This window comes from Peromyscus eremicus, chromosome 3 (genome assembly GCF_949786415.1).
Source record: "Peromyscus eremicus chromosome 3, PerEre_H2_v1, whole genome shotgun sequence".
Classification (NCBI taxonomy): Eukaryota; Metazoa; Chordata; class Mammalia; order Rodentia; family Cricetidae; genus Peromyscus; species Peromyscus eremicus.
The window spans coordinates 96,118,863-96,133,572 of record NC_081418.1 but is presented as its reverse complement, the minus strand read 5'-3'; the positions used below and the strand labels follow the sequence as shown (position 1 = coordinate 96,133,572).

General features: G+C 55.5%; 2 protein-coding genes across 5 annotated transcripts in view; both read right to left on the bottom strand.

Annotated features, from left to right (window-relative positions):
* Sfxn5 (sideroflexin 5) overlaps positions 1-2,818 on the bottom strand; it is a 126,005-nt gene extending 123,187 nt beyond the window's left edge. For both annotated transcript variants that reach the window (XM_059256762.1, XM_059256763.1), the window contains exon 1: positions 2,702-2,818. In XM_059256762.1, coding sequence (XP_059112745.1) covers positions 2,702-2,803 — 102 coding nt within the window. In that variant the 5' untranslated portion in view covers positions 2,804-2,818. The remainder of the gene's footprint in view (positions 1-2,701) is intronic.
* Positions 2,819-4,299: 1,481 nt separating this feature from the next.
* Rab11fip5 (RAB11 family interacting protein 5) overlaps positions 4,300-14,710 on the bottom strand; it is a 40,630-nt gene continuing 30,219 nt past the window's right edge. The window contains exons 4-6 of one of the 3 annotated variants that reach the window (XM_059258080.1): positions 9,956-11,926; positions 6,814-7,003; positions 4,300-6,558 (exon numbers count right to left, since the gene is read on the bottom strand). In XM_059258080.1, coding sequence (XP_059114063.1) covers positions 6,355-6,558; positions 6,814-7,003; positions 9,956-11,926 — 2,365 coding nt within the window. In that variant the 3' untranslated portion in view covers positions 4,300-6,354. The remainder of the gene's footprint in view (positions 6,559-6,813; positions 7,004-9,955; positions 11,927-14,710) is intronic. The other 2 variants (XM_059258081.1, XM_059258082.1) reach the window with 2 other exon arrangements.

Below are 14,710 nucleotides of genomic sequence, written 5' to 3'. Positions count from 1 at the left end.
TTAAAGAGTGGAACAATGTTGCCATTTTACAAGATTCCTAAAGGACACAATTTAGATAAAATTTGGCCAATCGGTCCAATCACAGACTTGTAAGTCAATTCCATTCAATTCCACAAACCCCACTGCAGAGCCTCACTCATAAAGCTCTGTGACATCCTTTGGCCACCAGACACTATGCTAATGTGATAACCTCACAGCAGAGGGGAACACCACGACAAGGTAGGCACAATCCCTGATCCCATGGAGTATATGATCAAAAGTGGAAACATATGGTAATAAAGAAGCCAGGGGCATGAGGCTCCTTCCAGGAAACAATGCTTTGTGGATAATGCAGGCATGGGGGTGGGGGGGGAGTTGAGAGCTGGGACAAGAGATGTTCCAGGGGATGACCCAGGCACGGGAAGGAACAGGATAGGTCTGAGGGCTGAAAAAAAAAAACCAGTATGGTGGAAAGAAGGGTGCAAGTGGAGAGTCAAGTGTCCAAGAGTGGGCCCTGCAGAACTTTGGGTCCCTTCAGATTCTCAGTCTGTACCTCAAAAGTAGAGAAACCCACTGCAGGGTGTTTAAGGATGCTGCCTGTATGGGAATCACCTGATCAGACCCGCATTGCTGGGAGTCTGCCTTAGAGAAAAGGGAAGGATTGGAAGAGGGCCAGAGCAGAACTGGAAGCCGGGGACCTGTCAGGGGCTCCCATATTGGCCGAAGAAATAGATGACAGAGTCTGACTTAGCCTTGGAGAGGGCAGCTACAAGACTTGTTGGGGAGAAGCTGTCACAGCTCTAGCTGGACTGAAGGGGCTAGGAAGTATAGAATCTAGGTTTATGACTCCAGCACTTGGGTGGCCGGCTGAGCTGTTTGCAGAGGGAGGGGCAGATGTGGAGGAAAGAGAAGTTCTCAGCATGCGTGAATCAGATCCACTGAGCACCCTTTCTTATCAGGCCACTATGCTGGCAGCAATGGGAGCCTCCGCCGAGGTTACCGCATACTTCACTTCTAGAGGTGACAGATATGAACGACTGCAGGCACTAACCTTCCTCAAACACACTCACTCCACTGGTGATCAGAGCAAATAGCCCAGTGCAGAAAGCCAATAAAAGGTACTCAGTAATGTCTGTTGAGTAAATAAATGTCCCAAGTGCCACCCAGATACCAGACACCAGGGAAAGAAACCCTTACTCAGGGCATGTTATGAAAGCCTAACTGCCCCGGGGTAAGATCAACCCCTTTTCTCAGAGTTGAAGGCCACAGGGAATACTACCGAAGAGTAAGCTGCGAGATTCCCACTGCGGGTGCGGTGCGGGAGGGAGTTTGGCGTTCTGATAGGACCACGGGGTGGTGGTTCCAAAGACAGCAAGTGTTTCCCAGCGGGGGGGGTGCCTGCCTGGCTGAAGGATGAGCAGAATGGGGGGTGGAGACAAATGGAGAGTCACTTAAGGCCAGGTACAGGCACCCCTAACCGCGTCGCCATAGGAGGCATTTTACACTACTGAGACATTAAGTCTCTCCAGATTCCTCCATGCTGAGACAGTCTATTTTTAAAAGAAATCAAGTCCCATTTAAAAACTCCAGGGACATATTCTCAGAAAGCTCAGCTCAGTGAAGTTGGGGGCTGAATTTGAACCCAGTCTCACCTCCACGCCCACCCCCCTCTAAAAAAGCCACTGCCCCCCACCTTTGTAGTATTTCATTTCTTCCTTCAAAGTTCTCTCTAGCACATCTGCTACCCCTACTCCTGGCAAGGCCAGGCTCACTTCAGCTCTGGAAGCAGCCGGAGGGTCTGCGGCGTTGGAACTGTGCCGCCAGGCCCCTGGCTCACAGACCTGGATCTCCGGTTCCGTGGCCGAGTTAGTGATGCCCTGCCGGGTTCCTAGGTTTGTGTGTCCCGGGGTTAGGCTAACCACAGTCACGGTGCACCCCGAAGAGCCCAAGCGGGTGTGGATGGGGGCCAGCGCTGCGCGGCGCCAGGAAGCAACGAGTGCGGGACTAGGGCACGCTCGGGACCCTCGGGAGGAGCGCGGCGGCTCCCGAGGATGACACAGCGTTTCCCCGCACCCGGCTCTCTCCCGCGTCCCAGCCACATCCTCGCAGAGCGCATTAGGAGGCCGGCTGGTCTCGTCACTGAAGCCCCGACCCGGAGATAGGGATCGGGTCGCTGCATCCGTGCACGCGGTCCCATCCTGGGGTGCACGTAGCACCCTGCTGGAGGTCGAGGAACCGGAGCGTGACCGTGGGGCGTGACCAGGGAGTTTTGCCCCGCGACTGTCCCGCAGCTCACAAGGAAGGTCAGTCCCACTCGGGAAGAAGTTGAGAAGCGTCCCAGCTACACCACCTGCCCATGCAGCACAGGACTGGAACTTTGCGCCTAAGGCGCACTTGCCAGAGTGACCCTTCAGAGCCACTCGGACCCGGGACCCGCGACCCGCGTGGCCAATCACCGCGCGACGCGGACGGGGGCGGTGGCAGGGCGCGGGTATCCGAGGAGTGACTGCGCCACCCGCCAATAAGAAGCCAGGGTGGGAGACCTCGCCTATCCGGTTGACCAATGGGAAAAGAGCGGCTACAGCCGAGGTCCCCGCACTAGCTGTAGGCTCTGGTGGCCGCGGGTTGGAGACCCTCGGGCTGAAGTGACTTTGCAGGAGACTTGGCTCGAACCCCTCCCCTGTGCCTCCCTCCCACCCGCGGGCCGCAGCCCGGGCCTCACCTGCTGGAAGCGAGGCTTGCCCAGCTGGAAAGGGGGAGCATCGGTGGAAGCGTTTGCAGGACTGGCCGCCGCCGCCGAGGTTGTGGTCGCTGTATCCGCCATGGCCACTGACGCCCGCAATCTCCAGCCCTTTTAAAATGTCCCTCCTCGGCCCCCGCCACAGTTGCCTCTCCCGATTGGCCGTGAGCAACCGCAGCAAGAAGGGCGCGCAGGGCCTTGTGGGGAGTGTAGTTTTCCTCAGCTCTGAGCCTGACAACCCGAGACTGCGGAGAGCTGCACCCACGCAGACCTGGTTTCGGTTCCAGCCGCGAAAGCAGCAGGCACCGGCAATCTTAGGAACGTGTGCAGGTGCGGGTATACTCGCGGCCCTGAATTTTAGGACTAGGAACGTCCAACAAACGCGGGCCTAACCAGGGATCAAATAGACAAGGACTCCAGGCCGAGTGGGGTTAATTCAGAAGGCCTTCAGCAAGGAGTCGCACTGCGGGATTTTCCTGCCGTTTCTTCTATCATAACCCTGCCTCCAGCCATTCTGTCACTCTGCCACTCTCTTAAACAAGCCCTGCTCAAGCTACTATGACCCTTGAACATTCTACTCATACTTTTACCATGGTTTGATGCAGTTTTTTCTAGGCTCTGCTTAAGCATTCATCGATTCCATCACTCTACTTCCCCAAAATCCGCTTCAGGATTCTGTAACCACATGACACTCTGTTTTGCCTACTTCCATGTAGCTCAGGCTAGCCTGGAACTATGTAGCACAGGCTGCCCTCAAACTTGTGATCCTTCTTCCTCTGCCTCCCAAGTCCTGGAATTATAGGTGTCAGCTAGCCGACCAACTATGGGCTTAAATATCTTTCTAATGGTGTGGTGGGGGAGGGATGATTTTGGTTGGATAAATCTTCAATGCAGGTATGGGAGGACCTATACTAGAACTCAGATGTATTAAGCGACTTAAGCATCCTGAGAGACCCCCCCCCTCCTTTTTTTGACACAAGGAAGTTCCCTCCCGAGGCTAATTATCAAGGACCAGCAACAGTGATTCACTGGGAGCTGCAGAGCACACTGGGTAATAAACACATACTCCTGCAGAATGGTGAGGAATGGCCACTGCAGTCCCAGCTTACTTATCTGGTTGATGAGCCAGCCTGGGCATAGATGGGTGGGGAGACGCTGGTCTCCCAGGACAAAACTACTCGATTCTAGGGAAGTCTCCATCTCAGGATGGGATTCAGATTGAGGTTTCCCTCCTGTCCTTCTGGACACTGCATGAGCGGTAGGTGGCCCAAGTGCCCATCCACTCACTAATAGCTGAGCCACAAGGAACAGCACTCACAAATGATCCTAAAGCTGGGGAGAGACGATGGCTAACCAAAGAACCGTTTTTATTTTTGGTTTGTATCCTATCTCCTCTTACTAAACTCTGTGGCTTCAGAACAGAAATCACAAGTTTTGCCCTCTTTTTTCCCCCACGGCACTCACTGGATTTATGCCCATGGTCAGTGCCCAGTGAACCAGGCACCCCAGGAAGCACTACCTTCGCCCACAGGCAGTCCCCTTCACCCGTTCATTTCAAAACAGGAACACACCAGGCCTGCTGTGGTACACGAACTTTTTATTCTTCATAAAGTGCTCAAAACATGAAGAACAAGCTCTTTATAGACAGGAGTTTCAACTAGGAAGACCAATGGCAGAGCAGATCTGTGCCTGCTCACTGTCTGCCAGCCGCACTCTGCAATGTGTGGTATGGAGCAGACACAAGCAAAACCCTGGCTTCAGTTCAGAGCCTCTCCTGAGACACCCCTGCCCTGGCCACACAGGAAGACCAAACAGCAGGGACGGGCGAAGGACAAGGGACAGGGCCAGAACCAAATGAGCTCAGAGGCATGCCTAGCAGAGGGATTCACTTCCTCAAGAGGCTCTCTCCAACGCCCAATGACCCCCCACCATGTGGTCAAAACCCTGGAAACTGGTGGCTACTTTCTTCATTTCTGAGTTGACCTAGAGTTGAACTGTACTGTGGGGGCCGTTGTGGGGTTTGTCTGCTCTATGCTGGCAGAAGACTGACATCCACAGAGCATACCTCCTGAAGTGTTCTGAGTGAACTCATGACCCTGCCATGAAGAAACAGTTGTTGCCTTTCCACCGGGCCCAAAGCATCTTTTTTCAGCATCTCACCTCCTTCACACATACTTTTTGCTAATGCACAGCCACCAAGGACCCCTGCAGATGCCATGGGGAGACCTGCTTTATTCACAAGCAAAGAAGAAGCTGGACCACAGGGTAAATACTTGGCTTCAAAATGCACTTCAGCCAAGCCAGGAAAGACAGAAGGGGTTGGTGAGCAAGAGGGAGGCTGCACAGCAGCTTACAGAACAGCTGGAGAGCCAAGGCATTTCCTAAGTACAGGTCTCCTAAGGCAGAGTGAAGCCTCCCACTTCCCAGACACGCCCTCTGGTCCAGCACGGCTGGGACTCAAGGCCAGACACAATAAGATGCAGGGTAGCCCCAGGCTTACTGTGCACTAGATTTTTATCCCAGGATGCTCTGAATGGGGGTCAAGGAAGGTGGAGGAGGTGGGAAGAAGACTTAGGAGGTGGCAGCAGGTTGGCCAGAGCCTTAGCTGAGGTACTTCTTAGGGAAGCACAAAGCCTGGTCCACATTCCCCGTTCAGGACCTTAACAGCCATTTCCATGTGCTCAATAGGAGGGAGGGGACACCACAGCCAGAGTGGTCTACATCCAGAGGCTCTTGTCCTCACCCACAAAAGGCACATTTTAATTGGTTTCCAAAAGTTCTGACCCCACAGCAGCACAGTTTTGGCATCTGGACAAGTAGTCACAACAGACATGGAGGCCTGATCCCCATAACATGAGCAGCCCAAAGCCCCACCCTGGAGGGTCTCATGTTAGGGAGGTAGGGAGAACCTCAGGAGCAAGGAGCCATCCTCCCTGCACCCAGGCCCACCACCCATCACCACTGGGACATGGAGTGGGGGGTCTGAAGAGGAGCAGGGAGCAGCTGAAGAACACAAAGACACACATCACCACCATCACCACCACCACCACCACCATCACCACCACCACCACCACCACCACCACCCTGTATACATGCTCCACACACAGCCCCAGACAGAAAGAGACAAGACTAAACACACAGGCTCCCTACTCTTAGGGTACAGGCACAAGGTTGAGGTGTAGGTGCCCTGGTTGTCTACAGCGCACAGACAAGCAAGCAGCTTGGTCTCCATCCCAGTCCCAGTCAATACCAGGAGGACCTCCAGCACGATCGGCCAAGAAGAAAACAACCGGCCAACCCCATGGGGTGATTTAAATCTGTGCTGGCGCAGTGTTGCCCTAGATACCACAGCTCACCCCAGAACCCACAGCTCACTCCTGCTCCATCTCGACAGCTGACATCCTTGTTCCAATTCTCTGGGGGGCCCCAAAGCTACTAGTGTGAAATGGGCAGGTAGGAAAGACCCAGGGCTCTAGTGGGAGTTCAAAGGGGCCCCTTCCAGCAACCCCAGCAGAGGCAGGATGGGGAGGGGTGCAGAGAGTGACCATGAGAGCAGACTGTGCCCTACTCAGGTGAGTAGTCAGTGGAGGGCATTACACTGGCCCTCACCAACCCTCCAGGGATGGAGGGAAGGGTTACTTGTGGGGGGCAGGGGAGATCTGCAGCAGCGTGGGCGAGGTCTCCATGATCCTCACCAGCAGCCGGTCGATGTAGCTCTCCAGCTCCTGGACATGCTCGTCTCTCTGGCTCAGCTCACGCTCACGCTGCAGGAGCAGGCCAATGAGCTCATCATGAGTCAGGTGATAGTACTTGGCCGACTGGTCCAGCACAGCAGATTCCTATGGCCAGACAAGATGGAACTAAGAAAGGGAGGCCAGACCTTCCACCAGCTAGCCCACCAAAACCTGTTTCCGCACTGTAGAACCTCAGACTCTGCAGCAGCCCATCTCTAAAGCCAGAGATATCCTCCCCACTTCAGAGCTGTGGCATGGGGAACTGCCAGCTACCTGCTCTGCCCTTCGCACCTCACTCGGCCTCTCTCCATCGTACCCCCTGTTCTCTCGGGTCCCTCCTAACACCCTGCTGAGCCTCACCTTCAGCCTCTTGGTGTCCACAGTTGGGCCAAGCTGAGATGCTGGAACCACAGACTGGATGCTGCCAGAGGTGACGGTTTTGAGCTTCTCCAGTCCGCTGCTCAGGGCTGAGCTCAGGCTGGTGCGGGGCTGTTTCCTGTCGGGGCTGGCCTCCACAGGGGCAGCGCTGAGGGGCTTCACAGGATGGGGACTGCAAAGACCAAAAGGAGGTGAGCTGCGGGGAGGGAAGGGTGGCACGAGGGTGGAGTCACTGTCTCTGCATGGCCACCTGACCTGCTGAAGAGCTGATGTCCCCAGGGCACAGCGTCCTGTGCACCTCAGCCCACCAGCTTCACTCCAGCACGGACTACTGGCCTACAGACTCCTGTGCCTGTACCAGTCTTTGCCAGCCATCTCCTCCTCATCTTCTCTACTTTCTCAGTTTCCCAGCAGTCAAGACTGAGTACGAGAATGTTAGGGTTAAACCGGTGGTGCTTCCTCGTCATCACCTCTCTGCTGGGGGCTTACCATCAGCCTCGGGACAGGCCTGCAAAACTCGTCTCGACCTGGACCTGTCCTCTTCTCACAACCCTGCCCAGAGCCTGGGGACCGACTGCCTTCAGTTTCGAACTTCTCACCTTGAGTACTTAAGCCAACACAGTGCTGCTAGCCCAGGCCAAGTGAACTTGCTGGATCCTCTCCTTCACCTCTCAGAGCTCACAGCCACATACCTCTCTCCTTCTTCAAGACCGAAGCTAGGGTCCTGACCTCTACCAGCCTCTTCTCAGGCTGAGCTGCTAGCTCCCTGGCTTCTCTCTCCTCCTGGACATCCCGTATCTCCCCAGCTGCAGCCCAGTTGTTACCTCAAGGCCAGCTGCGTCCCTGGGGTCCACCTAGCTATATACCAAGTTTCCCTCACACCCGCCTTTTCCAGCAGCAGGCCCCTGGGAGGCCCTCCAACGTGCCCTCTTCAGCTTCCACCATCCTCTCCTCTCCTGGCTGCACCCTATCTGCTAAAGGACAATCAATGGCTTTCCACTTCGGACAGTTCCTTTAATGGCTCCTTTCTAGATAAGGTCACTCTAAGACGACCTGGCTCTGCTCTGCCTCCTGGCCCACAGCTCCACCCCGCCAGTCATAAACTACGATGATCTTTCAACCCTTACAAAAACTATTTCTAGCTAGATGTGGTGGTGCACATCTGTACAAAGAGAACAGTAGAAGGGGAAGGATCAGGACCCAGGCTCCACTAGCTGCCTCAACAACAGCTCCCCCCTCCAGAAAATACACACACACACACACACACACACACACACACACACACACACACACACCCCTCTACCTGGGGGTACTTCCCTCCCTTCTAAAATCTTAGTTCTTACTACTGTTTCAAAACTATGAGTGGCCACCTCCTCCAGGAAGCCGACTGATTCCCTGAAGCTAAGATAACCCTCTCCTGGGGTGCCTTAGCACCTCGTTATGTATGTTGTAAGCAGCAGGCCCATAAATCAGCTAACCTGACCTCGGGGAACCTCAGAAATCCACTCTCACCCTACAGGGGCCTCAGGCCTTCAGGCAATGAATAGGAAGCAAAGCCACTTAGTCTCAGCCATGACTTAGGCTCAGGCCAACCCCAAGAAACAGCACTGCTCCTCAGGACAGGGCTGGTGCTTAGTCTCACAAATATGAAAACACATCAAATCCCCACACAGGGCAGAGCAGTCCTGTCACCTTGGGGTCTGCATTGGAGATGGCAGGAAAGTAGCTCTAAGGCCACCTGTCTGAAGAGTCACCCCTTGATTCATGGAGGTACCCCCTCAGGAAGTAGCTGGAGGGCTGGGCTCTCAGCCTGATCCCCACTCATCTGAGAAATGGAAGCAACTCTGTGCACCCATCACTTTAAGGCCATGCTCCATATAGACATGAAATGAAAGCAGTTCTGTAAAAGGAACCCTGTAAGTAGTGAGTATAAATAGAGGTTATACTGCAAGACATGGGTCAGATGAAGACACTGTCATCAGGAAATGAGGAAACCAGAGCCACCAGCTCCTTCTCCCCACAGGGGGGCATAGCCCCATCCATCACTAGGGAGTCAAATTCCCTCCCTGACCTGATTTCTTGGGAGTCACTGGCAAGCCCTACCGCTTCCCTTACTGAAATCTCCCTCTTCACCCACCTGGACTGGGAATTCGTTGGGTCTGGCACAAAACAGATGCTCAGCAACCCTGAGCAACTGAACATATGAGCCAGCAGGTGCCTGAGCAGGCTGGGGTCCTCACAGAGGTTAGGGCTCGATCTGAGGAGCACCCCCACCTTCACCTTCGATCAGGCCCCTAGAAAACTGCTGTCCCTCTGAGCTCTGCTGCCCTTGCTAAGCCACACCCACTGAGACTTGATCCCAGGGCTCCCGACCTCAGCTCTCATCACCCTTGCCTCATCAACACCTCTGGTGAGGTCTTAGCCTCTCTGTTCTGCCCAAGGCCTAATGCCATAGAGACCAAGCCACACAGGCATCAGCTGTCCATTCAGCTGTCCTAAATGGATGGGAGCCCAGCCCAGAAAACCAATGACAAGGCAAGCCAGTGAGGCAGCTGCTGCAGCTGGAAAGCCTTTTCTAAGGGTTATGGGTGTGGAAAGCACTTAAGGAAAGCTCCCTTTCCTTTCTTCTGAGCCTGTCTTCAGCTTCCTCTAAGGCCAGCCCTCTGCTTCTTCACCCTGTCTGGACAGCAACCTGCTGTGGGACCACTGCTACCTGTTAATACACCCAAGGCCTGAAGAAGAATCGACCCTCTGTGGAACCCCACTCCCCCAACCATGGCATCTCTGTACAGCACATGCAGCTTTCACTCCCATCTCCTGCCAGGGCATGTTGACTCCCCTGAACCTCATTCCTCAACCCCTGTCCTTGTTGGGTGCTATTTCCCAAACCCCCAGCTCGTGGGGCCACCCTGATGGTGTAAGGTCCTATACATAAAATGAAGAGCTTCAGAGCTGGTCCTACCGAAGCTCGTGGCTTCGAAGCCTTCACCACTTGCCTCCAAAGAGAGCAGACCCTTACCATGTGCCCTTGGCAAAGATGAAGCTGGACTGTGCAGCATTTCTACTCCTGTGTCACTATGCCCCGCCCCTTTCCTCCTGGGGAGGGTTCTGAGTGGATGCTCACCTGCCACTGGGCTGGGGCTCCTCAGCTGGTCGTGTCTCCAAGGGCAGAAGCACAAGCGGGGAGGCTGGGGTGGCTGCAGCGTGGTCTTCCCCATATGGTGTAGGGGAGCCCCCAGTGGGGGAGAGCTCAAGGGGACCAAGGGGTGAAGCTGACTCCTCGGGAGGTGAGGAAGCAGAGGTCAAGGGCCAGGCTACAGGAAGGGGAGGGCATGGAGGGCCTGGCACCCCATGGCGGTGGCTGGCCCACGGTGGGAGAGGGGGAGGTGGGAAGGCAGGTTCTGGGGGTGTGGGCAACTCTTCTGGACCAGAGTGGACAGAGGATCCCCTTGACCCTGGTGGTGATACAGATGGGAGGCTGGGGGGATCTTGGCTCTCCTGACATAAGAAGGGATTCAAGGCATCCTCCTCCTCCTCCTCCTCTGAGGCCCACACATCAGCCTGCTGGGGTCCAAACCCCTCTTTGACTAGCTCCTGGCTCTGGGTTTCAAGGCTCTCACCTGTATCTGAAGTCCCCCAGACCATCTGGCTCAGCAGAGTTGAGCTGGCTGGGCTATGGGATCTAGGGATGGGCCCCTCAAGGTAGCTGGTGGGCCTAGGTGGACAGGCCCCAGACCCAGGAGCATCAGTATCTCCTACTAGTTCTTCAAGTTCTGGCTCACCCATCAGGGTCCCAGAGGGCAGGCTGTGCAATTCCTCCAACTCTGGATTTACCCCCTCCTCCTTAGACTCTTGGGGACCAACAATCAATGCACTTGGGGTGGTATCTTCTTCTATCCCTGGCCCCCCGCTTTTCAGACCCCCTGTAGCATTCTCTTCCTCCTCTTGGTCCTCCTCTTCTTCCTCCTCCTCCACCTGGGAATTTGTAGGTGTGAAGAGGCGTGGTGGCTTGGGAGGTGGCGGGCCAGGCCATGACCCCTCATCCAATCCCTGCTCAGGCTCTGGCTCCAGCTGCAATGCAGGGTGCCCCTTGCTCTCCATAGGGCGCACAGCAACTGGTGATTCAGGCTGCGCCTTGGGAGGAGGCACCTCGTCGGATTCTCCCTGCATGATGGATGAAGCAACCTCTGCCGTAGGAGAAATGGTGATCACATCCCAAGGCCAGGAATCCTCCACTGTGTTCAGCTCCTGGAAAAGCTGGCTTCCATCTCGGGGAGCCTCCTCATCCTGGTCCCCAGGAAGTCTCTCCCACACACTGAGTACTTCTGGGGAACTGAACAGAGATGCTCCGCTGTCTGCTGGACTCTGCGCGGCTCCCACTTCTGAGGCAGGAAGCTCCCGGTCTGGGGTTGAGGCTGAAGTTCTCAGGGGCAACTGGGCTGCTCTGGAGGGTGGGCCAGTCCCTGAAGACCCAAGGAGTCCTGGGTCAGACACACTTGAGCTCGGCTGGTCCGGTCCCGAGTCCACAGGCACCCTGGGCTCCGGCCGCACGCTGCTTCCACCTCTTTCTCCCCCAGGTTCTCTCTGGGGCTCTGCTGCTCTCACTGCCATGGTCCCAGGGCCTGGGTCTTGCAGCCCATCCTCCTGCAGCCCCACTCCTGCCAGGGCCAGAATCTCACTCCTGGCCTCTGGCTGCAGCCTGCCAGCAGCAAAGATGTTGAAGGTGTCGTCCCACTCAGGCAGGGCTTTCCCAGGGGAGGCCAGGGGGGCCAGGCTGGCCCTCGAGGCACTGGGGAGAGAGGGAGCAGGTGAAGGAGAATTTAGTGCTATGTCGGCTTTGAGCTCCTCGAAGAAGGGGTTGCTCTGCAAGGAGGTGAAGAACGGGTTGGTGACCCCCAAGAATCCAGAGGGGGTGGCTTCGGGGACAACGGTGGCAGCAGCGGCAGTGGCAGCAGCAGGGGAGGTGGCTGCAAAAAGGTTAGTGCTTAGCATGGGAGCAGCAGCGGGAGCAGGAGTGGGGGGGGCCAGAGCCTGGGGGGAGCAGGGGTGAGGAGGAGCAGCTGGGTCAGATTCTACCTGAGGAGACACGTCCAGGCTGTGGAGAAGACAAAACCATGAGCCTCCTGGTTAATGCTAAGACTGGAAACATCCCTGCCAAGTACCATCCCTACCCCCACCTCCAGGCCAGGTGCCACACCATCCATCACACGGGCTCTATGCAGCCACATGACCCAGGGACCAAATGAAGGAAGACCCCACTATGATGAGGTACCAAAGGGAAGGATCCCGGGAGAGCTCGTGGACAAAGACAGCATTGAGAGAACCAAGCAGGGTACCCGGGACTGCAACCCGAAAGAGACGATGTTCCACCGCGCTCTTGCAGGAAAGGGTAAGGATGGGGCTGTCATCCGGCATGACAGGGTGTCCGAGAGAGCTCACCCCTTTTGTTTCATGGGGAGGGAGCAGAAGAACTGGCTAAGGAGCACATGGCATCTGCGGGCACACCTCCTGCCAGCTGACAGCACCCTCACTTGACCCCTCTGTGGGCCAGCCTCTGGAGATGAGATAAAGGGGTACACACTGAACTAAGCCTTCGCTTCCCCAGGACAGACAGAGTCTAGAACACACGAAGAGAGAAAAGCAAACCAAACACTCCGGTGTGAGCCGACTGGCAGTGGCCTGACTTGCAGTCAGACCCCAACCTTGGCAGCCTCACCCCTGCTATCCAGCAGGGTTCCTCCTCACAGGCAGCTTTTCACTTCTCCAAGTTCCTGGGACCTTCTTACTTCACCCCTCCTACCTAAATGAGAGCATCCAGGGAACCTCCTCCTATCCATCTTTCCCACTCATCCAGCAACTTCACAGAAGGTACTGGGGGTGACCCGAGGCATCTCTGCAAGCCAGTCATGAGAAGAGGTGGGTTGTGGCAGGAGGGCAGAGGCTGAGCTTTCTGGAGCTTGCCACGCTCTTGCAGGAACTCAAGGTCTAGACTAGGCAGGTTGTACATAGGGCCTGATAAGCAACAGGAAAGAGTCCAGGTCCACCAAGGCAGAGGGGCTCCAAACACAAGCATGGAGGAAGAGGTGAGCCTCCTCAGCAGGACGCAGTCAGAATCTCCTAGGAACTGAGCTTTCAGAGCTGAACAAGGTGGTGCATGCCCTGGCACTGGGGGTGTGAAAGCAGGAGGATCAGAAGCATGCTGTCATCTTCACCTACAGAGTCAGCCTGGGCTACATGACACCTTGTCTTAATAAACCAAAACATTTTAAAGGAGGCTGGGGCTATGATTCAGGTGGCAGCATGCTTGCCCAACATGCATGAAGCTCTGGGTCCTATCCCCAGCACTGCATTAACCAGGCATGGTAGCACAATCCCGTAATCCTAGCACTGGGGAGGAGGACCAGAAGACCAAGATCATCCCCCCCCCCATCTGAGGACCAAACCCAGGGCCTTGCACTTGCTAGGCAAGCACTCTACCACTGAGCTAAATCCCCAACCCCCCAAGATCATCCTCAATACACAGCAAATTCAAAGGCAATCTGTGATAGATTGAGTCCCTGTCTTTAAAAAGAAAAAATAAATAAAGCCTAGGCGTGGTGGCGCACACCTTTAAACAGCACTCGGGAAGCAGAGGCACAAGGAGGCAGGAGATTTTTCTGAGTTGAGGCCAGCTGGTCTCTATAACAAGCTCCCGGGCAGCCAGAGCTACAGGGTGACACCCTGTCTCAAAATAAAACAACAACAAAAGGTAATTTTAAAATACCCAGCTTTCAAAGATTCTTGTGACCTTATTTCTCCCCTAGAATAGTTCCAACCAAGCTGGAGGGTAGATTCTTAGTCTGATCCCCACCTCTAGGCAGAGATGGAGAGGGAAGGGAGGCAAAGTTCTCATGTCCCACCTCCAGCTCCCAGCCCTGTTCTGCTTCTCCAGACAGGCGCAGGACACTGAAAGCGGAGAACTCTGTGCCTGGGGTCCCAACTCCCACAAATGTCTCCTCTCCCTTCATTCCTGGCAGGTCCCAAGGCAGAGGCACAAGTCTACTCTTGGAAGTTAAGGGAATGAGAGGCAACATACTAACCACCATGGGTCACAGCCATGCTTGGAGCATCCATAGCACTCAAGCTGCATCCCAGGAACAGGGCTGGGGCGCTCTGAACTCTGAACAACACAGCCTCTCTCTAGGCCTCTCGTGATGATAGCCCTAGTGACCCCCATCAGCACGCACAGCAGCAAGCTCAGCCCTGCCTGACAAACGCACACACACTTGCACACACTCACCCTCGGGCTCACAGCAGTCTGCTGCCAGTCAGACTTCAGGGAGAAGGGCACCAGGGAAGCACCACCAGGAGCCCCAGGCTCTGTCAGCAGCCTCCTCCCCACCACGGTTCCCCAGAGATGCACACAAACCGGTTGGTATGGAGTCAGCAAAGGGCTCTCTCTTGAGGCCAGGGTTCTAGGCAGCAGGCCCGGCAGGTTTCCCAGAGCCAGCAGGGCTTGCTAACGCCCTGCCTGTTCTCACCCTCAGAGCCTCTCCATCTTCACTCTCTCTGCTCCACACCAGACACACATTCTTTTTTTATAAGCCTAGCCTTTAAGAGCTGAGCCATCCCTACAGCAACCAAGCACATGTTCTGAAGATCATCGCTCCTGCCCTACCACTGCACACGGCACAGAGAGCTGAAGAGCATTCCTTTGTGTGGTCCTCTGTGCAGGTTGTGTCCTGAGAACATCCCTGCACCCTGGAGCCTATCCAGCCAGCCTGGCACAGCCTCCCCCTCCCAAGTAGGGTACAACACCTGCTGATTTGTCTCCCTCAGGGCCAACTATTGGGAAGGGAAGTGAGACATCAAGCAGTCCTGTCCCTTCAATCCACGGAAA